Source organism: Cyrtonyx montezumae, unplaced genomic scaffold, assembly GCF_038088225.1.
Source record: "Cyrtonyx montezumae isolate F1298 unplaced genomic scaffold, pur_monq_1.0 scaffold_3, whole genome shotgun sequence".
Lineage (NCBI taxonomy): Eukaryota > Metazoa > Chordata > Aves > Galliformes > Odontophoridae > Cyrtonyx > Cyrtonyx montezumae.
In genome coordinates this window covers 152,752,276-152,774,986 of record NW_027072034.1, presented here as the reverse complement: position 1 = coordinate 152,774,986, position 22,711 = coordinate 152,752,276, and the positions used below count along the sequence as shown (strand labels likewise).

The window sequence follows — 22,711 nt, the reverse complement described above, 5'->3', positions numbered from 1 at the left end:
CCTGAAGTCTTACATATCTGTTACATTGATAACAAATTCTTCTTTTAACCATATTTGTGCAATATTTCTCTGAACAGCTGAACAAACAAACCCATGAGTTCAGTTTTCATTCAAAAGTTACACTTAATTGATGCTTTCTAATATAGGATCTATTAACCTATTTGGAAAGGCAGGCTCACATGTTTAACATCTACTGACCCATATCAAATTCTCTCAGGATAAGCAAGTTAAAAGCTACACAAGTGTGAAAGCTTAGTAAGAATGTGATTAATTTATATAATGAAAAGCATGATGTACCAGTCGTAAAGTTTTAGATGAAATAATATTCATACAGCACTGACTTCATAGAATCATAGAATTTCTCAGATAGGAAAAGACCTCCAAGATCATCAAGTCCAACTGCAACAAAAGCATACTACCCTAACTAGCAGCCCACCACTACATCATGTTCCTGGACACCACATCCAAAGGGATTTTAAATAACCTGAGGTTGTTGTGATCAAAATGCAGGACTCAACACTTGGTCCTACTGAAACTCATACAGTTTTCCTTGGCTTTTTGATACAGTCTATCCAGGTCCATCTGTAGTACCTTTCTACCCTACAGCAGATTAAAACCACCTCCCAACTTGGTGTCATCTGTGAACTTACTGAGAGTGCACTCAATCCCCTCATCAAGATCACTGATAAAAATATTAAATAGGAGTGGTCCCAATACTGAGACTGGGGGACACCACTCATGACTGGCTGGTCAAGTGGATTTAACTCCAATGACTACAGCACTTTAGGATCATTCGTCCATTCAGCGTTTCACCCAGCAGAGTGTACCATCCAAACCACAGGCAGCCAGCTTCTCCATGTGGATGCTGTGGGGGACAGTGTCAAAGGCTTTTCTGAAGTTCCCTTAGATCACATCAACAACCTTATCTTCATCCACTAAGCAGGTCACCTTGTCATAGAACAAAATCAAGTTTGTCAAGAAGAATCTACCATTCATGAACCCATGCTGACTTCATGTCATACAGCACCAAATCCTGTCACTTTTTCTTTCAGGAGTAAATACATCCAAGCGGCTAGGCCTGAAACATACAAATATACTTTTAAGCAGATCTAAATATACTTACTGTATTAACTAGTTACTATCTCTTATGTAAGCAAGTAGATATTGCTTTGACATCTGACTGATACAGGTGACTATAAGAATAGACACAGCTAGGAGGGAAGTAATGATAGGTATTTGAAAACTGAAAAAATCTCTTGCCTGTTTCTGTTTTGAATCCTGCAAATATGAATAACTTGACTTGTATGTGAATAGTGAAGATCAGTCAACAGTATTAGGCTTGTGATTATGGCTTGTTCTTACAAATAAGATTTTGCAGGAAAGTTTTTTCCCCCTTACATGGTTAAAGGACTTTGTATATTTCAGTGTTACAATCTACATGTTTTGATACATACATTATTATTTTCACATTTTCTTTGACATTCTTTAAATAAGCTGTAATTTTAAGAGCAGAATTTAATTTCAAAAGTTGAAACTAGCAACAAAGTGATCACATCAAGACTTTGGAGACTGTAAGAATCAGATGAAATGATACATCTACACTCATCATAGCAATCAAAGATGTATGTGGACATGTATATTCTAATTTACTTATAAGTAGAAAATATACTACTACAAAAACAAACAAACAAAAAAACAACAACAAGAAACACCATAACTAAGATGCACCACTACTAATTACAGCTTTTCTAAGACAATTAGTGTTCTGGAAGAAATTCTGTATTTAAGGAACTCATTTTATATTTTAAATCTTTTTTTTTTTTTTTTCTATTAGGAACCCACTGCTATTTCAGCAATGAAGATTTCCACAAAACAGGTACTACATCCACAATCTTTAAATCACTTTTAAATATTTATTGGTCTCTGTCTTTTAGACAGTAACTTGGCAGTCAGTAGAGATATACGTTAGCTACAGTAGCAGCACCCCTTCCCTTTACATAAACATCAGTATTTTCTCAGAAGAATGAACATGTAATTCCAATAGGAAAAGCTTTGTGTTACTTGCTGGTAAGGTGTAAACTAAACAAAATAACCTTCCATCTGGAGGATCTCAAGAAAAAAAATACATGTTATTGAATTTTCTTATGACTGAGAATCTTCTAAAACAGCAGCTAAGCTCGATACCTTGCTTTAATGGGACTAATAGCTACTCTCTGTACTGTTGGTAGCAAATTCCACTGACTCCAATGCTGTACACAGAAATTCAGTTCATGTGACAGATCCTTGGCTCTGGGTAGGCAAGCAAGTTGTACTGGAACAAAGTATCACCAGAAAAATAATCACCAGAACCACTTAAGGTGCAACAAGAAAAGAGGTTGAGAAATTTGAACAAGCACAGGTGTCAGAGGTTTATGAGCTAGTTCGGCCTGGTTCTGCGACGAATGGGGTGAGGGGACCCACAGACCCAAGCCCCAGGAAAGGGAAAAGGGAAAAAGAGAAAGTGCAGGGAGATGAGCCTAAAACAAAACAGTGGCAGTGATCTGAGGAGGAACGCTAATTTACTAAATAAGATACTGAAATGAAAAATAACACAATATAACACAATATAATTGGAATTGAAGCTAATAAATCAAATAAAATGAGAGAGAGAGTATCCAAGAATCCAAAGGCCTCACTCTAATGTTAAAGGTGAGATGGCTGGGAACACATACTGCTGGATTGAGCAGAAAAGGAAAAGAGAGAGATCTTGTGACATGCTAACAGTTTAATCTTTCCCCCTGAACGGAAAACAGAAAAACATGAAGTAACACAAAGTTCTCTGGGGTATGTAGTACTTCTGTCACAAGTATACCTTGACAATACACAGAACTAGAGCATTAACACTTTAACTTCCAGTGCACTTCATGATGCTGTGACGTGGAATACCAATAAAAAAAATCATAAAACCATGACAACAGGATAAGCAGTAGGATGAATAATGTGTGAAATGGATTCCCTGTGAAGAGATACTAAGTAAAGGAAGACTTTTCAGTCTGTAAAATGGTGCAGTCTATAAACAGGCAGAGACATGATGCAAAGGTCTATACAATGCAACATGGTAAAATCATGACTTGCCTGGCTTCTGTTCTCACCAGAAGCTAATTAGCTAAATGAAATAAGCAAAAGATGATTTTCAGCATAAGATACTCTGTGGAACTGACCATAGCATACAGTTTTGCAGATACATCAGTGACTGCAAAAATATAAAATCATGTATTTGACAGAAAACGTTTTGTTTGGGGACACTTTTCAAACATTGTTTATCAGCTAAAACAGCAAAAATGGCAGGTCAAAAAAAAGGTGTTGTATTCTGAGATATCTGAAAACAAACCTGTCAAGGTGTATATATACATATGTGTGTTCACTTTATACCAAAATGCTCTGCTTTGGTATATTAGTATTTTAAAGATTCATAGAATCATAGGATTTCTCAGGTAGGAAAAGTCCACCAAGATCATCAAGTCCAACTGCAACGAAACCGTGCTACCTTAACTCTAACAACCCACCAGTAAATCATGTTCCTGAGCACCACATCCAAAGGGATTTTAAACACATTCAGGGATGATGACTCAATCACCTCCTCAGGGAGCCTTTTCCAGTGCTTAACAACCCTTTCGTAAAGAAGTTTTTCCTTATATCCAACCTAAACCTCTCCTGGTGCAACTTGAGGCCATTTTCCTTTGTCCTGTCACCAGTGAGAAGAGATCAACACCACTTACTGCAATCACATTTCAGGTATTTGAAGAGAGCAATAAGATCTCCCCTAAGCCTCCTCTTCCCCTGACTAAACAGCCCCAGTTCCTTCAGTCTCCTCATCGGGCATATTCTCCAAGCCCTTCACTAACCGTGTTGCCTTTCTTTGGATCTGCTCCAGCACCTCATTGTCCTTTCTATATTCAGGTGCCCAAAACTGAGCACAGTACTTGAGGTGGGGCTTCACCAGTACCAAGTATAGGGGGAGGATTACTTCCCTAAAATAAGTACATTCGCTTGAAGCAGCCAATCATGTCTGATAGTTGGACATGAAGTTTAGTGCAATCTCTTCTTCAAAGCATGATTAGTTATTCAGGAGTGATTATGATTTTCCCCGAATCTTTTGAAAACAAATGTACACTACTAAAATTGCCTAAATCTAAAAAACGGTGCGAAACACAGGTTAATCAGGCAAAGTTAAACTCATGAAAAATCAACAAGCCTCAGGCTAAAAATGACAGTATGAAAAGCTTTTGGCTCTGTCTCGATGTATCAAATAAGTATTTGGCAACATGTTTTCATTTTATATTTATGATTTCAAAATACTGTAGCTTTACAGTTCAAACACTTTACTTATTTTGTTTTGATTACCAGGGTGTTTTTTGTATAAAGAGCACAATAATTCCATGCAGTGCAGAAAGCAGGAGTATAAAATATAAACAGTGAAGCCAGCATGTCCTACTGAATACTTTCAAAAATATCACTTTATTTTCTTCACTAACAAATCTTTTGTCTGACTATAAAAGCACAGTACATGAAGTTTCTTCTTATTTTTGATTATGTTACTATACTAGATCTTCAAAGCTACCTCTGTTGCTATCACTTCAAAATGATATGTTACAAGTGAACCCTCTTCCTAATGACCAAAACCGTCAAGTTTTCAGAATAATTTAATTCAGGATTTAAATGATACAAAGCTCTAAGGCTTCCATGCCTCTATGCAAGTATAATTTTGATCCTTCAGAAAGGATGATTTTCAGCAAGGAAATTTGGATGATGCAGTCCTTCTCATGTCCGCTGTCTTTAACTAACTGGAGTTAGATTCACATTTCCTCACTGAAGCTGTCTGTTTCTCCTAAGTACATACTTCATGTATCATTATTTCTTGAATTACTTATGCATAGTTATTAGTAGACACAAACTTTGAGGAAACAGCATCCTGTAATACTCTACTATTCTACAGAATTCACAGTTCAGTGGGAGAGAGGCCTCCAGTGAGCCCCTGGCTGCACTTGGCCCTGTCTGTCCCAGAGGACTCCATAGCTTTTCCTTCCACCAAAAATAAAGAAACAGATAGATAGATAGATAGATAGATAGATAGATGGATGGATGGATGGATGAATGGATGGATGGATGGATGGATGGATGGATAGATAGATAGATAGATAGATAGATGATAGATAGATAGATAGATAGATAGATAGATAGATAGATAGATAGATAGATAAGGGCAAAAATTCAGACCTGGTTTTCAGTCAAAGATGACTTGTTGTGGAACAAATTCACATATTTTTCTCAGGCTCAGGTTTTCACTTCAAAAAATGATTGGATTTAGGGAAAGATGAAAAAAAAAAACAAAAAAAAAACCCCACAAAAACAATGACCAAGAAGAACCTTTGCTGATAAAGCCATTTCTTTGTCTGCTTAACTGTTAGAAAAAGTGTTTGTTTCTCCACCACAATATATTTAACTGTAGACGTGGCAGAAACTTTTAAAAAGAAATTAAGGACTCTTTATATAGTCGTTTTCATGAAGTACTGAATCTCAATAGAAATCCCAATTCCTGCTCACAGGGGTCATATGGAAAGGGCCAGTCCAAAATGTTTCCATCAATTAAACAATTTCCTCTTCTGCATCAAATAGTTACATTTCAAGACATAAAATGAAATTTAGTGGGATTTTAGCCTCCTGTTCCCTAAAGTTTATTTTAAAATTCGGCTTCAGTTCTTCATTTTAAACATTCAAATTTTTCATCTCTTACTAACTTCCAATTTGTTAACTGCAGATGGAAATTTCTCAGCTCCATCCTCCTCCTAACTCTAGGGAAAAATTGCATGTTCTGTCAGCACAGTAGGGTGGAGAGATCACTGGATTGCTTAAAATATTAATCTCCTAAAGTTTCCTGGAGCCCTGATGTCTTTTCAAGGGTTTTTAGAAAGCTACTTTCTTTTTATTCTTTTTGTTTTTTCTCTAGTTTGATCTGATAATCAACTGATTTATTAAATTAAAAGCCTCTTGGGAGAGACTCTTTGCCCAAAAGGCAGTTTGTCTATGTATGACAAAGTAAGGTCAGACCATTGATACAAATCATTCTATTGCTACTTTCCAAATTTCATACTGCCTGGATTTGTATGTTATTATGTTCTGAGTAATGATCACCATCTGGAATCTAAAACAATGATCAGAAGAGGAGCAAACAGGGCAGAAGCTTGCAGGCAGTGCCGCACCTGAAACATAGTCTATATAGTTTAGTGACTGAAATTTATGAACTTACCTACAAGAAGTAGATTCTTTAAGTAACCCTATTTTGGCTTCTCTCTCTTTTTTTTTTTCCTTATGCATTTCTAGTCCTCTAATTCTAAAGGCATTTATTAGAAATCGGCAAGGGTTTTTTTTGAAAAAAATGAAATCAATTACAGAGATATGTAGGAATCTATTACAGCACACTTCTTTATTTTCTCATATACATTCTCCAGGTTCATTTTTATATTGGCTGCAACGTGTTGTGACACACACACATGCACATATATATTAATGCCTCAATTACGTGAGACTCAGATCAATACCATCTGGACATTTAAGACACTTAAGTGAAGCTTTAATTTGACCTATGCTGCCTCTATAATCAGTAAAGAGAAAAAGAACCCCATGAGAAATATTTAGGTCACCTAAGATTTGAATTGCTGGTCTTCTTACTGCAGAATGTACCCCTAAGCTGGGAACTTCATTAAGTAGCTTAAAGTTAGGCAAAATCAGCCCATCATGTCAATTGCCTGTCATCTACTTGTCAACAGTACAACTCTAGCTGGGGACTGTTACATACACTGAAGTCTTTGTGAGGAGCTCTGTGTGGTCAGAGATTGTTACCCAGAAGAATGTGGTTTTACAGCCCAGCTAAGGCACTGTAATAGATGGAAGCAGCTGCTTAGATAGGACTTACTTTTCTGTTTACCAGAACATACATTTTTTTTGGGGGGGTACTTTCCTTGTCATATTTTCTTTGAGAAACTATTGGTGTTTGTGTGAAGTCATGGGATGTTTCTGTAGTAACTAATATGTCTGTAAAAACTGTCAAGCTGCTGTCTTTTAAAGAAACTAAAACTACACCTTTTTGGAGCACTTTTGGGTTTTCTTTCTTCTGGTAGCCAGTATACATCTTTTTCAGCAGATAGTTAACTTCAACCACCTTCCATTCCAGGATTCTGTGAAATTAATACCTCTGGGGCATCACAATGCAAGAGATGAGGAATTTTGATAAAATTTCTCAAAAGCCTATTTTTCACACCAACCTCATGTTTTCTAAGATGGAAAAAATTACTGCAAATATCCAGTTTCTCTTTCTTTCTAAGACTGCTTAGAGTGAGATGTTGGAGACCTGGAAGAGGAGGCTAAGGGGGGACCTCATTGCACTGTGCAACTTCCTGAAGGGAAGTTGTGATGAGGAGGGGTTTGGCCTCTCTCTCATGCAACAAACAGGACCCGAGGAAATGGCCTCAAGTTGTACCAAAGGAGGTTTAGATTGGACATAAGGAAAAACTTTTTTTCTCAGAGTGATCAGGCACTGGAATGGCCTGCCCAGAGAGGTGGTGGAGTCGCCATCCCTGGCAGTGTCGAAGAGGTGTCTGGTTGAGGAGCTACGATATATGATTTACTAGCTTATGGTAATAATAGTAATGGGTGGATGGTTGGACAAGATGATCTAGTAGGTCCTTTCCAACCTTGTGATTCTATGATTAAAAACAAACAACAGAAAAGAAAAAAAACAAAACAGTATTGCACCTCTATAGGTGCTGGATAACAAATTTTAAGCTTTTTAAAGCAAAGTGTCAGTATTTTCAAGAAAGAAAGATTATGTCATTTATTTTTTACATATCTCTTTATTTTCCCCTAGTGTAGTATCTCAGAGTGAACTGTTTGCTTACTACACTCATACTTGTTTTCTTTGCAAAATAGCACTAAGCTGAAATATCTCTCTTCAGAATTTCACACAGGATCAGTAGTTCAAGTTTCCTCTTGTCTCTCTTGGGACCTGCTTCCCTAATGGACCACCTGAATTTGAGATCAGAGAGGAAACTGACAGAGACAAGTTATTGTGTTATAATGCCATGAAAAACTGTTCTTCATTTTGTTTGTATTCCTTTTTTACTTCATTTTTTTTTTCAGTCAACACTGTTTCTTATCCAAAATAAAGTATGCCATCTTTCTTCATTAAATACATGGTTCAATTGAAGTGTAGGATCTGCAGAAATTACTGTGACTCTTCAGAATTATCAGGCTTGCAAGTATAGCTACTCTTCCAAGATGAAATATCTCCGTATCTGTCTGAAATAATTTCCTTTAGGATTCCCCATCACCCAAACAAATCTAAGTCATATATAAGAAACTGAAGTTAAAGTTGTTATCCTTTTTATTTAAAATCGCAGATATATTATTCACAGTTTTCTGTCAGTTATTGTAGCATTACCCCAGTGCAGGGATCTGAATTACAGAAAAAAGTAAAAAGATTTTTCTCTTTTATTTTTCTCAGAGAAACAATTGAGAACTTCATACCAAAATCAGAATCGTTATAATCTTTTACCCAGAATACAATCTTATCCTTATTCATTTAGTGTACATCAAAGTCACGATTCTTTATTGCATTTCTAATGGACCTAACATATTAATTTATAATATATATTTTAGGCTTATTTAGCAAAAAAAAAAAAAAAAGACAAAACCAACAAGAACAGCAACAATGACGACAACAAAATTTTTATTTTATTTTACTTTTTCACTTTTGTAACAGCAACAGCTCTACATTGGCTCAGCCACTGGAGTTTCACAGCTTCCTTTACACCGCTGTGATATCTATGGAAAAGCATGTGCTGAGTGTTGTCTCGCAAGAGATCCTTACTGCGCCTGGGATGGTTCATCTTGCTCACGTTACTTTCCCACTGCTAAGAGGTAGGGACAGTTTCAGATGTCTACATGGTTTACTATTTGTTTTAACTGATGATCTAAATGCAACCAGAGGGCTTTGGAGATTTTTCACGGGATGGTTAACTGGAGCCCATTCTATTCCAAAGAAAACATAATTGTGGGAGCTACAAGCAGTGTGAAGCCTTGGTGGATTTAAAGGGAACACTGTTACTGGAGTGGATTTAAAAGCTATTGTAAAAAATAAAAAAATTTAAAAAAATCAGAAAAGAATAGTTTGTGAAATGGATTCATATTTTTTTATTTGGTAATAAGCAGAAAGAAGTAAAATTTCCTTTTCTTTTACATGAGGTGGGGACCTGATATTGAAAGAAAATAACTACTTGACCAACTAAATAATCCTATGTTTTCATAAATTCAAAGTAAAAAATATATATTTATAAAATATCTGAACATCAATGGAAGGTTATTGTTTAGTAACATATAAAATTATTATTATTCAAAGGTGTAGTTCATATGTATTGATGAGTGCCTAAATGCTCTCATATCAGAACAGCTTCTATTTCACTCTGCATTGACACTGGAGCTTTTGCAAAACAAGGGTTAAGAGAAAGCAGAAAATGCAATTAAAAATACCTTTTAACTAAGAATTTACAAGTTTACTGCTCGATCTGAAAATTTTAAATCATATTTATTTTTCTTCCCTTTTTCTTAAATTCCTTTTCTTAAAGCATACAAGTTAGTTACTGAACTGCTGTTAGATATTGAAGCAGATATTAGGAATAACTGAATTGATAAATGCTTTCAAATAAGAACTGTCATTGCTGTAACATCAAGATTCTCATGAAAGGCTGGCTAAAACAGAAGAAAATGTGTTAACATTGAAGCAAATATGCCAAATAACTCTCTTTCTCCAACTTACTTTAATTATTCTAAGCTCTTCTTTGCCCTCAAAGGTAAGGGGACAGGGACCTGTGCATACTGGAATTAAGGGGCATGGCTACTGCCTAAACCAGCTGTAGGAAAAACTTGTGGTGCAAAAGCTACTGTTCCTGAAGTGAGTGCAAAGAAAAACTAAGTTCTAGGTGGCTGGGGTCCTGACACCGCATTCAGAAGAAGCTGTCTCCTGCAACTTTCCCCCTTTCTCTCAGGAACAGCAGCAGCAAGGTGAAAGGTCTGTGCTGCTGGGGTAGAGGATTTGCTGTTTACCAGGTAGTCCTTGTACCCACTGCCTCAAGCCAGTTTTGAATGTATCTGTGACATCGTGGGAAACAGCTTTAATGTTAGCATTTTCCAAATAATGAATCTATAATTTTAGGTTCCTGAAATATTGGGAAAACTGAGTCCTGAGGCATTTGCACAGATGCTTTGCTAATAGTGCTGCTTTTTTTTTCTCCTTTCTTTTTTTTAAAAAAAGGATCCTTTATGAGACATGATTTTAATTTACTTTTCTTTGTATATTTAAGTCTAAATGGCAATTCACAGCTCCTGTGGTGTGACTACTTAACTATGTGTCATGCAGAGGTGTTCTGGTTCATATTTCATAAATCTTGTTGATACAGTAGTGATATATGTGACATTTTTTCTGTGATTCTAAACATCACATCCAAATTCCAGTGACAGTGATTTGAGTCTTTCCACAGACTTTTTCCTACAAAGATATATGTCTATATATATAACATATATTATATTATATATTATGTTATATATTATTATATTATATATTATAAAGATATATATCTATAACTATGCTGCCTTTCCAAATTAAGGATGGAGTAAAAAAAACTTGTACAGTTCTGTATGTCTTGGGGGTATTTTTATTCTTTAGTAATGAGTAAGAAAAAGATGATATCTGATATTAGCATCAGTGCATTTTTTGAATCATATGTCAATCAACAAAAGTTTCCTTCTTACATGCCCTGATTCACTAGAAACATTTTTTTGTAATTTTTACTCAGAACGATATCAGGAATACACATCCTGCATTTTTTAAAACTGTTGCAATACTTCTTATAAATAATTTCAGTTTTAACATTTCAGTTGTTGTCAGTGGTAGAAAAAGAGATGATTTAAAATCTTTCAGCCAAGAGGAGTCAGCTGTGCAGCTGATGGTGCTGCTGTGAAAGCCCTCAGTCCATACTGAGCTCAGAGAGCCTGGGGAGGGAACAGAAAAGAGATGGTCTCTGTGCTGCACAACAATGGCTTTTTAAAAAATGTGGACTGCTGTCACAAGGGAGTGACCAATAGTGTTTTTTACAAGGCTACTTGACTTTTGCATATCCGTTGCTGGATGCCCTAATCTGAAATCACAGCATTGTTCAGCAGCTTAATCCTCTTTGTTCTCCTCTAATTTTGCAAGCCCCTAGGCTTTCTCTGATTCCCAGACTAAAAAGATTGCACTTGAAAAACATCTTTGTTTGCCTTGTTATTCTTTCCTTTTCAAGTGCTCTTTTTCTGTGACTCAGTTGAATTTTGTTTAACAGCTATTTAAATAAAAATAAGAGCAGACAAAGAGAGAGCAACTAATGCAAAATTAAATTGTATTTAAAAGGTCTTCCTGTGAAGTACATTTTTAGCGTAGATGATTTTGTTTTCAGATTGAGCAAGTGGAAATCTTACATAAAAATTATTTCTAATTCTTCCTGTGACAGTGTTTTATTCAATTCATACTGAAGACAATGCCATTTGCAACACATATAGAAAAAGATGTATCAGCAGTGTTTTGGTGAGGTTAGAGTGGCTGAGATGTTCTACTTAATTTAATTTTAAATCTGTAGAAAATACAACAATTTGACATTCTAGTACTTCATTTTAACTAAATAACACCACAATACTTAAGTTATTCTGTGTTTTCAGAAAAACTAGTAGATTTTTAATGCTTTTAGGGTATGCTGAACTGTACTTTTTATGCTTTGTTACCTCAGCAGTCCCTGTGTCTATGAGACATCATGAATTTTTCTCTGATAAATATCACTAACAAAGTTAAAATACATTTCATAGGCTCCATGCAAAAGGCATTTATTTACCAGTTGCTGAACACTTTCACTGTAAGTATAAAGACTGATGTTGCAAGCTATGATAATGCATAGAATATAGTAGGAATATTATTTCCTTCTTACTATTGTTTATATGGATTTCTGACCTATGTTCCTGTATTTATATTCCATTTGTTGGCAAAAGTGAATGCTGTCTATTGAGAAAATCACTAACGGTTTTCAAATTCAATATTTGCAGACGTACTAGACGACAAGACATCCGAAATGGAGATCCCCTCACTCACTGCTCAGACCTGCAGCACCATGGTGAGTTGTGAGTATGGCTGAAGTATAGCACACTTGTATCTTATTTACAAATTAAGCATGAGGAGAGTAGGAAGTGCATGAACTGTTTGTTGGTGAAAGTCTTGAACTTTTAGTACAGATGAATATAGAGAGATACATAACTACCTTATTTACTGCCATTGCAGTGAACCAAAGCAGAGTTTTTTTATATATAAAGAATATACTTCTTGTTTTTCCTCAGCTAACCATATAAAGCATTTTATTTTCTCTTCACATGTTATAATATCACACTATCAAGCTAGGTGTATTATGTCAGAAAAAAATCACATCAAGTTTAGAACATCAGGAAGCATAAGAATGTTACTTCATATAGCTTGAATGTGATGAAAATCAAGCACAAAAATTAACCACCTGTGCTAAATGTGAGTGACCTTTGTTGTAGGTGCCACATAAACAACCCTTACCATCAGGATGCTTATTTGCATTTTTTGTGTTATCAGTATGAGTTTTCTTTGACATCTTTTGCTTTTGATGGTCATTTAATTTTCACATAATATATAGATAATATCTTTCCTTCTCAAATATATTTCTGGTAAACTTCATATGGTTACCAAAGTTGCTAAAATCTTCATAAGACATTGACTCAGAAAATGAAAAATGTCCATTTTGCCTGATGCATAGAGAACACTTAGGCAACACTTCCCTCTGCTGGAAAAAAATGATTACACATGTTTCTGCTATTTCTGTAATAACAGTTAATCCACTCTACAGATTTCTGGGATGAGTAAAGCAGAGGTGGCTGAACCTGGAGATACCTCAGAACCATGATGTCCTTCACGTCCTTTTAATATCACCTATGATTAATAGCCCAGATTTGTACTTCTGTGTCTGCTATAATGTTTCAGTAATATTTTTATTAATCTTTCTTTTTAGTCATTTGCAAAGTATAGCTAAAATTACTTCAGTTTTTCTTTTTACTTCATAAAGCTCAAGCCAAGCTAATCATAGAGATGGGACTGAAACAGTGCATGAATGGACAATGATGAGTGTGTGACTGCCACATTTTGAAAAACTCAAGGATGCACAACTAGTTTAATTTGACTTTTTTTTTTGTGCAGACCAGTGTAGAAAGTTCACTTTTTCAGCTGCATGATATCTAGTAATACTTTTACAGTGTGGGTGAAACAATACTGCTGTTGAGGGTGAGATATCATATTCAGTTCCCTGAAATGAAATTGTACTACATGTGGATTTTATTTGTGGAAGCAGCATGTCTTACCTTCTTCCTGTCTCCAGCATAAAAACTACTCCTGAGGAGCTAGACTATCACAGGTCCTGAGTTATTTTCTTTAATGTTCTGTTCCTCTTGTTAGCTGTGCTTTATATAACCTTAGATCTGTTCCTTATTTTCAGGTACAAAAAAAACAAAAACAACAACAACAAAAAAACCCAAAAAAATTTAAAAAAAAATCTTTTTTTATCTTCTCTTAGTAAATATATTTGTATGAAAATATATCCTCTGTCCAAAATAAGGACAGTCATCTAGGGATTTTTTTAATGACAAAAATCACGAGAACTCAGTGTCAGAAAAATGCTTTTCTATAGTATACCTGATCACAAGGAGATAATAAATCTTTGTTAAAATGGGCAAGGCAATGAAGTACAAGATATCACTTGAATATTGCACTTCATGGTGTAATGAAGAAGGAGTGATCAAAAGAAATAGTAAAAAAATAAAGAAAGAAAAATTGAGGTATTAAATTTTAAGGATGTACTGCCAAAATACTTAAGATTATTCTAGAATTAAAATTTCTCAGTTATTTCTAAGTTTTAAATCTATAATTATTTCCTAGATTTAGTTGACATTTTCCTATTGAAATGTTCACCATGCATTATACAGATAGTTACATGCCTCATAAACTCACTTTGTCAACTTAGACTAACTTTTTTTCCTCAGTAATGACTTATTTTACTGGACATCACATGTAGAATTGGATTTTCTATAGCCAAGAATAAGGTTCATCTTCTCTACACGTTCTTCCGCAGTAACCATCAGTTGATTTCCCATGTGAACCTTTAGAAATAAGAAAAAAGAACAATCTCTTAGTGTTTATCTTACTTACAAATACATTGCAGAAATTTACCTAGACGTGAGTCTGAAACAATAATGCCTTTGATAAGGTTTAGTTTGCTCTGTCAATTGTCCTTTTGTGTAAATGCGTAATAAATAGAAAAATATCAAATGATCACACAGCAACAACAGAGGAAGCTGAGGATGCTTATCTGTACAGGTGTTTGTGTTTGAATTTAAAAGCATGATCACTTTGTTCTAGCCAAGGAACAAAGTAATTTTAATCACGCTATAGTAGTGCTACCAATAATTTATTAAGTTTTATTTTTGTTACTGTTGTCATTGATGGTGGTAGGTTTTTTAAAACTATTTGTAAATGGAGGGGAACTTTAGATGAGTTATCTCTGAGGGACCTCAAGGACTCACCTTCAATTTCTCTGTATAGTCACAGAATCACAGAATTGTAGGGGTTGTAAGGGACCTCTAGAGATCATCGAGTCCAACTCCCTGCCAAAGCAGCTCCCTAGCCCAGGTTGCACAGGTAGGTGTCCAGGTGGGTCTGGAACGTCTCCAGAGAAGGAGACTCCACCACCTCTCTGTGCAGCCTGTGCCAGTACTCTCATCACCCTTACTGTGAAGAAGTTCCCACACATATTTGTGCAGAACTTCCTATGCTTCAGTTTGCAGCCATTTCCCCTTGTCCTGTCACCACACACTGATGAGAAGAGTTCAGCCTTGTTCTTTGCCTCCCGCTCCTTATATATCTATACATGTGGATCAGCTCCCCTCTGAGTCTTCTTTTCTCAAGTCAGGTGCATTTATCTGCAAAGCAATCTTGGCACAGGTGCTTAGCTTTTCATACTTCTCTGGTTATGTCAGAAATTATGTATTTATCAGGGTAGTAAACTGATATTGCTATTGGGTTCATTTGGGAAATTACAGCTCTCAGAGAGGACTTTGAGTTGAATTTCGTAACCGACATCGTGACTTCTATAGTTTTCTAATTCTTCCAGCTGCTCTTTCAGACTTCCCACACTTTCATTTTTCTTCCTACTCTCTTGAGCTTCTCTCCCATTCCTAAAGCTGCTCCCTGATCCTGTGATTATGCCCTCTCTCTACTTTACTTTCTTACACTCCACGGGCTCAATGCTACATGAACTCTATAGTCATTTTTGGACCTACCTTCTGCACCCTTGAATCATAGAATTGGAAATTTTATATGTCTTAAATCCTTCCTGTCTCACTGCATGGCTATCACCCATACTACATTTTCAGGAGCTGAGAACAAATTTAAAGGGGCCTACTGCCAACTTCTATGGTGATCTCAGGCTAGAGCATCATGGACCGGAGTCAACTAACCACATGGTCAGAGCACTTGCCTTCAAGCTAACTTCCACAAACACTATGACTAGCTTCTTAGATACCAAGGATATTCTAGGTATCTATTGTTTTTCTGAAGAAACATATTTACATACTTAAAATTACACTACTGCTTATGTGCAATGGGATCCTTACCAAAGAAAGGATCCTAGGCTAAGTAGATTTTCTATTGGCTGTCCTATGTGCTTCAGCCCTGCATGTGCTTTCTTGTGGACTCGTTTAGATATCAAGCTGATTCCTGTTGTCTGTATGAGAACCCTTGGCTTCCTTCATATTCATGTGGATTCTATTCCTAAATCAGAGGACCTAACTTGAAACACAAGAGGCTGGACACCTAGATCATGCTCTTGAATCTACACACCTGAGTTCTTACCCAATCATTTCCATTTGCAATCTTTATCTTATCACTTCTAATGACATCAGTTAATCTCTAAATATTTTTCCAGTTTCTCTATTCTGCTGTCACAAATTTGCATGTGCTTCATCTCAGATCTTTCTATGTCATGTTCAGCTATGTTCCCTTCCATCTATCTTGCCTCATCCTTGATGCTTTACTTTCTAATTCATTTTCTGTTGCTTGCCATCTTCCTGGTTTGAAGTTGCACTGACATTCTTAAGCAGGGTGTGGTTTCTGGGAAACATCATAAAACATTACTTCAATTGCTTGTTTATGTAGTACCTCATTTACTTGCTGGAAAAGTTCACAGTCCAACAGAGGAAAGAAAGCTAACCCTTTCCCTTTTTGTTTAGTGTTTATAGGCCATTTGTTCCTTACTGAGAACTGTATAAGAACCAGTTAGTGTTCTGTACCCTCTCCCTCCTCCTATCCTCTATTCAGGCTGCAAGTCATTATAGAAAGACATGCAGTTACTGTATCAACATAAACCGAGAGGAAGATTTTATTTTTACCTGACGGACCATTTTTGCTAAACATGAACTGTATGATAAAGACACAGTGGAAGAAAACACACTTTGACAGTGGACTTCTTTGAGAGGATTTTAATTAGACATCATTTCCCTGTTAAATTGTATTAAAAGAAGTTACTTAAAGATTTCCAGTAGTGTAGGTCAAAAATGAGAAAATGGAAGAAAAACAAATAAAGACGGAGACAGAAAAGCCCTTAAGATCAACACAGTGTAAAATAGTTTACCAACCCCTTCTACTCTTTAGGGTAATTGTACCGTTGCCACTTAAGTTCATAACAGAGTTTTAAAGAGCTAAGGTGGAGTTGAAATACGATGCCTTACAGTCTGCAGTATTAGAGAAGAATCAAATGTCATATAAATCCTATAGCTATGTGATATTTCCAGAAAGTTGATGAATATCTTGAAACATTGTTACAAAAGGAAGTAATTGGTTTAACTCTCTTTTTCCCCTCCCAAATGCCTGCTTTATTAACCTCATTACATTTTCATAAATTAAATCAATATGAAAGGAAATGATTAATTGAAAATTGTTTCCTCAAAGACAATATTCCTCATCATTAACAACTTCAGCAAACTATTATGCCATATAGTCTAAACACATTATAGTAGTTTTAAATAATCTAATGTTTATTACTTTTCTCTATAGCATTACAATCACAGAGCTCAGGAGACATCATTACAGGCATTCTGCATCTACACCAATTTTTCTCACTGCTTACAGTTGGCTATTAAAAAATCTTATTGTGTCCTAGATATCTTCCTTGATGAATAATAATGAAGTTTGAGCACAATTTCGTAATTAAATTAACTTCATATATTGAGATTATAGCAGCTGTTGGAGATTAAAACACAGAAATAAAAAGCTACCAGGGATCCTTACACAGATAATGATGGAGATTTTCCAACAGCATGTTGATATGGAGAAGTTTGTCTTTTGAAGTTTTTTATCTTGAAAACAAATTTTCAATTGGGGGATCCCAATTTGTAAATAAACAAATTCATTTGATAAGTAAGATTTCTTTTCTATTTCTTGGTCATTCTAATTTATTTTTTCTTTTTTTTTTTTTTTTCTTTACAGATAACCCAAGTGGTCAGACCCTAGAGGAAAAGATTATCTATGGAGTAGAGAACAGCAGCACTTTTCTGGAGTGCAGTCCAAAATCTCAACGTGCCATAGTCTACTGGCAATTCCAGAAGCAAAATGATGACCATAAAGTTGAGGTATAGTAGAAAAAATTAAGAGATTCTTACATGAAGACATACTTGAATCTCAGTCCTTTCCTGAATAATTACTATCTATTTTTCAGATTGAAGGTTGTTCTGTAATCTTATAAACTCTCCAAGAGGTTTTACAGTTTTACATCGTACGCTATTCATACACTATTCCTGGTCATATTCCCTGAAAAACACGAGAGTTTTCCATTAAAATATCTCAGATTAACTTGTGTTTCCTTTCTCAGATGATCCATACTGAAGTATCACGTTGAATTTAAATATTACAAAGACTTGAAAACTGATTCTGGATGAAACAAGCAAACAAAAAAACAAAAGAACAAACCACTTCTCTAATTCTTAATTTGCTTATTTTGTTTGACTTTGTGAAAGGTGGATTAACAGGAGCATTCTGTTTGCACTATGTGCTCTAAAACTGAACTGTAGGTAATATAGAGTCAGAAAGAGGAATTGGGAAATGTAGTCAGCCCAAGAACATGAAAACTTATACATCTTTTTCATCAAAAGCAATATTCATAGGGGCACAAATATGGACTATCCCTGCTTGCATTTCAATAAGCTGATGCTTTATTGTCCCTTTTCTCTTGTCACCAGCATTCTTCCCAGGTTCTCAAGTCAGCTTAGTGTCAAGATAGGTCACACACGTCTTAAGATAATAATCTACTCTGGTATGAAGAAAAATCAAGCTAGGAAACAAAAACTTGTGTGTTATATTACAGTTTTTGGAAATATACACAGACTAAACTCTTTCTTAAAACATGTACTAACTGCTTAGTTACATAAACAGATTTATATACTTTTGTTTATTACATTCTTTGCATAAATAGAAAATCATCTAGAATTTATTCTTAGTGGAGAGAGCAGCTAATGAATTTCATGTGTTTTCTGACCACAGCTCCACATGGATTAATAACAGGAACTTATATTCCTAGATGTCAATTCATTCAGAAATATACAACATTTTGGAAATCTGCTTGTTGAATATTAAACATTTGACATTTAATCCTTGCCGTGCCTTTGTAAATTCTTCATTTATCCAGAATCCCTTTCCATGAATAAGTGCTTCTATTGTGAAGAACAACAGAATGAGAGGCCAGATTTCCCACTTATATATATGTGCTTAAGTATAATATAATGGTAAATTTGGCTTCTATAATTATAAAGTCAAAGGAATCCATGCTGGGTCTGCTGATTAAGGGAATCCAGTTTCTTTAATCTAAATAACAACTCCATCTAACAGAACTGCTATTAAAACGTACTGAGTAGCAATTGAGCCAAATGAGTGAATTCTTCACACTCTGCTTTTATTGCAAGACATGAATAGTTTGTATGAAGTATTAGATCCTTCCGTAACTACAGACTAAAAAGGAGGTTTCTATCATCGAAAAGTTTTTGAGACTTCTTTAGCCAAGTTTTACAAGCTGAAAGGAGCAATGCATCGAAACTAGAACGATTAGAGGTTAACTGTGCAGATATTTGAAGGATAACTATTGAAACTGCCATGTTTTTCTGATACAGATAAAAGTGGATGATCGAATGATCCGGACAGAACAGGGCCTATTGCTACGAAGTCTTCAACGGAGAGACTCTGGTATTTATTTCTGTCATGCTGTGGAGCACGGCTTCATGCAAACTTTGCTCAAAGTGACCCTGGAAGTAATTGATACTGACCACTTGGAAGAGCTGCTCCATAAGGAAGAAGATGGTGATGCCTCCAAGACCAAGGATGCTACCAATAGCATGACTCCCAGTCAAAAGATCTGGTATAGAGACTTCATGCAGTTAATCAATCACCCTAATCTCAACACTATGGATGAATTCTGTGAGCAGGTTTGGAAAAGAGACCGCAAGCAGCGCCGGCAAAGGCCTGCCAATGCGCAGGTGAATACAAATAAGTGGAAGCACCTACAAGAGAATAAAAAAGGTAGGAACAGGAGGACCCATGAATTTGAGAGGGCACCACGGAGTGTCTGAGCTACTTTACCTCTAGGAACCTCATCTAAGTAGAAACTTGTATAGACAGATAACTGGAAAAAAAAATGCAATATACATGAACTTTTTCATGGCATTATGTGGATGTTTACAAGAGTTGAAAGCTCAAACAATTTCCACCAGGTTTAAATAAAATGTAATTCTAACTTTCCTAGTAAGTCCTTCGTCTCTGCTCTAAGACCGGAAGGACCAGAGTTTCAAGGATGAATCACTCACCGGGACATAGCTTACTGATCAAAAAGTCCTTCAAGTGTTCAGCAGGCAGGTTTTGCTTTCTCTGTTGCCTGAGATATAAATGAAATGCTGTATTTCATGCTGTCATCTTAAAGAAAAACAAAACCCACTTTTCATCATCAGCACTACCATTCCTAGACTTATGTATAAAACTGCATGAACTCATTAAGCTGATGAATGTCTAAACACATGATTGGACACAAGGATTTGTTCTTGTTTTGTCTACCAGTTCTCCTGTTTATGAGTACTAGAAGAGGAAAAACAATGCTGAATGAGATTGTGGAAATCTGAACAACATAAACCATTCATCATCTGGAAGAACAAAAGAATGTGGAGTACACTGGCCTACTACTGATGACTTCTTTCAGCTTTGATCTAACAATGTATTTTATTAAAACTATAATTTAAATATACCATGAAAAATATGCAGCAAACATTAACTCTTTTCTAAAATAGATTAGCCTCTTTGTCTTAGAAATATTGTACTTCCTAATTATTGGTTTAGAGGAAAAAAAAAAAAAGATAACTTCCAACTATTGAGCTACTTTACTCTTTTCTTAGGAAAACCTTCCAGGGGAACTGATCACAACGCAGTTAATCTCCTCCCCACTATCCTAGTAATCTTTATGACATGTAACTTCAAATCAATTTAAAAACTAAGCTATTTTAACATGAAAGTCACTGTGTAGCATGGAAGTCTTCTGCATTCTTTTCTTTAAGTATGGTGTTTGAATTGACTCAACTTGTATAATACCTTCCTATAGACTGAACCAATGAAGAGGAGAGCATTGATTTTCGGTTGTATATTTTTTTTTAATAATAATAATAAAAAAAGGTAAATAGCATTAAAATACCCTTTACTAATTACACACTTGCTTTCTTGGTTCGTAAATATTTGTGAATGCTAATATTTAAATGATGTGGCTAATAAACTGTCATATATCCTTGAACAAACCTCACATTCAGTTTAAAGTGCATGGTTCCCAATTCAGTGGGAGAATATCAGAGTACTGATTCCCAGTGTTTCATTATTTCTGTGGGCCAGATCACCCAAAGCGAAGAACTACACCAAATGCATCTAAATGCACTAGGACAAAACCTCACAGCCAGCTCTCTGTTTTAAAATCTAAGGGATTGTTTTATCTGGGAGTGATGTCTGCTGCAGTAGTAAGTTGGTGCATTTCAGCTTATAACTATTTTACACTAACAAATAATTTGGTCCTCCACTTCTGTCTTATTATTATACAGGAGAGCAACAGGATGAAACAGGCAATGCACATACACCATAAGTGTCAGTTTATGGATACAAGTAATAGATATATTCACCTCAGCACAGATGTGCCTTTGGTCTCCAGTTCTTTGGCGTCCAGTTCTTCTGAGGTCATCTTCCTCCAACCTCCCATATTTTATCTTAATAGTCATGTCAGCAGTTTACAGGCTGGTTCAGCCTGGTTCTGTGACATATGGGGTGAGGAGGCCTACAGACCCACTCCGCGGGAAAGGGAAAAAGGGAAAGGGCAGGGAAGTGGGCCTAAAACAAAACAGTGGCAACAGTCTGAGGAGGAAAACTAATTTACTAAATAAGATATCAGAATGCAAAATAACACAATATAATACAATATCATTGGAATTGAAGCAAATAAATCAAATGAAATGATTGAGAGAATGTCCGAACAGCGAAGGGCTTACTCTAACACTGAAGGCAAGATGGCTAGGGAGTACCCGCTGCTGGGATGATCCAAAAAGGGCAAAGAGATGTGTCTCGTGACACGTGAACAGTTTTTATCTTTCCCTCTGAGCAAAAAATCTGAAAAAAATACCAAGTAGAGCAAAGTCCTCTGGGTTATGTAGCTCTCCTTCCTTTCTGAGACAGGTATACCTGGAATTATTGACAATCCACGGAACTGGAGCATTAACTCTTTAACTCGCAATGCACTACATGATGTTATGATGTGGAACACTAATAAACAAAAATAATAAAACCATGGCAAGTCAGTAAATGGCATAATTTCAATTGTGGGGAAAATTACTAGAACAAAGTCCTTAGTTTGCTAAAGTAGCTTTTATATAAAAGTGTGTCTGTATTGATGACTGATCTGTTTTGCTGTTATTCACTCCAGATTATTTAATTTATCAATCACAACACTACTAGCCTTATTATATACAATATAATACAACTGCTGTGACAGTAGCTCTCACAGTATGTCACAATCTCCTTGCCTCTCACTAATTATATTATCCTTCAGATTAGTGAAACCTTAGCTTCTTGCTTTCATAACAATCTGGTTTTCAGTAAGTATCTTCTCACTTCAGTCTCCTCTGAATCTTTGGCAGGTGATGAACTTGGAATTTTTCGTATCCTTTAATTCTTTAGGAAAAAAAATCATTGAATTAGCAAGATAAGATTGTGAGGCCACAGAAAGCATTTCAGAATTTAGTTTTGAAGCAACTTTAACTCTCTCCTACATTTACTCTATCTGCAGTGATCATTTATTTTCACTCCTATGAACAATAGTATGGTGTCAAATTCCATTGTTTTTCTGATGTGCTCAATAGGGATAGATTAAAACATAGGTTCAAATCCATTCTTTCCTGTATAGAAGTATTAATTTTCTGCTCAGCCTATGATTAATTTGTGAGCATCGTTGTCAGCTGAAGTATTTAT

The 22,711-nt window shown here is 35.6% G+C and overlaps 1 protein-coding gene across 1 annotated transcript in view; it reads left to right on the top strand.

Moving 5' to 3' along the window:
* Nucleotides 1–21,877, top strand: part of SEMA3A (semaphorin 3A) — a 174,304-nt gene extending 152,427 nt beyond the window's left edge. Inside the window, exons 13-17 of the mRNA XM_065743708.1 lie at nucleotides 1,835–1,876; nucleotides 8,798–8,955; nucleotides 12,163–12,230; nucleotides 17,666–17,808; nucleotides 19,339–21,877. Of these exons, the coding sequence (XP_065599780.1) occupies nucleotides 1,835–1,876; nucleotides 8,798–8,955; nucleotides 12,163–12,230; nucleotides 17,666–17,808; nucleotides 19,339–19,794 (867 nt within the window). The 3' untranslated portion in view covers nucleotides 19,795–21,877. The remainder of the gene's footprint in view (nucleotides 1–1,834; nucleotides 1,877–8,797; nucleotides 8,956–12,162; nucleotides 12,231–17,665; nucleotides 17,809–19,338) is intronic.
* Nucleotides 21,878–22,711: the final 834 nt, after the last annotated feature.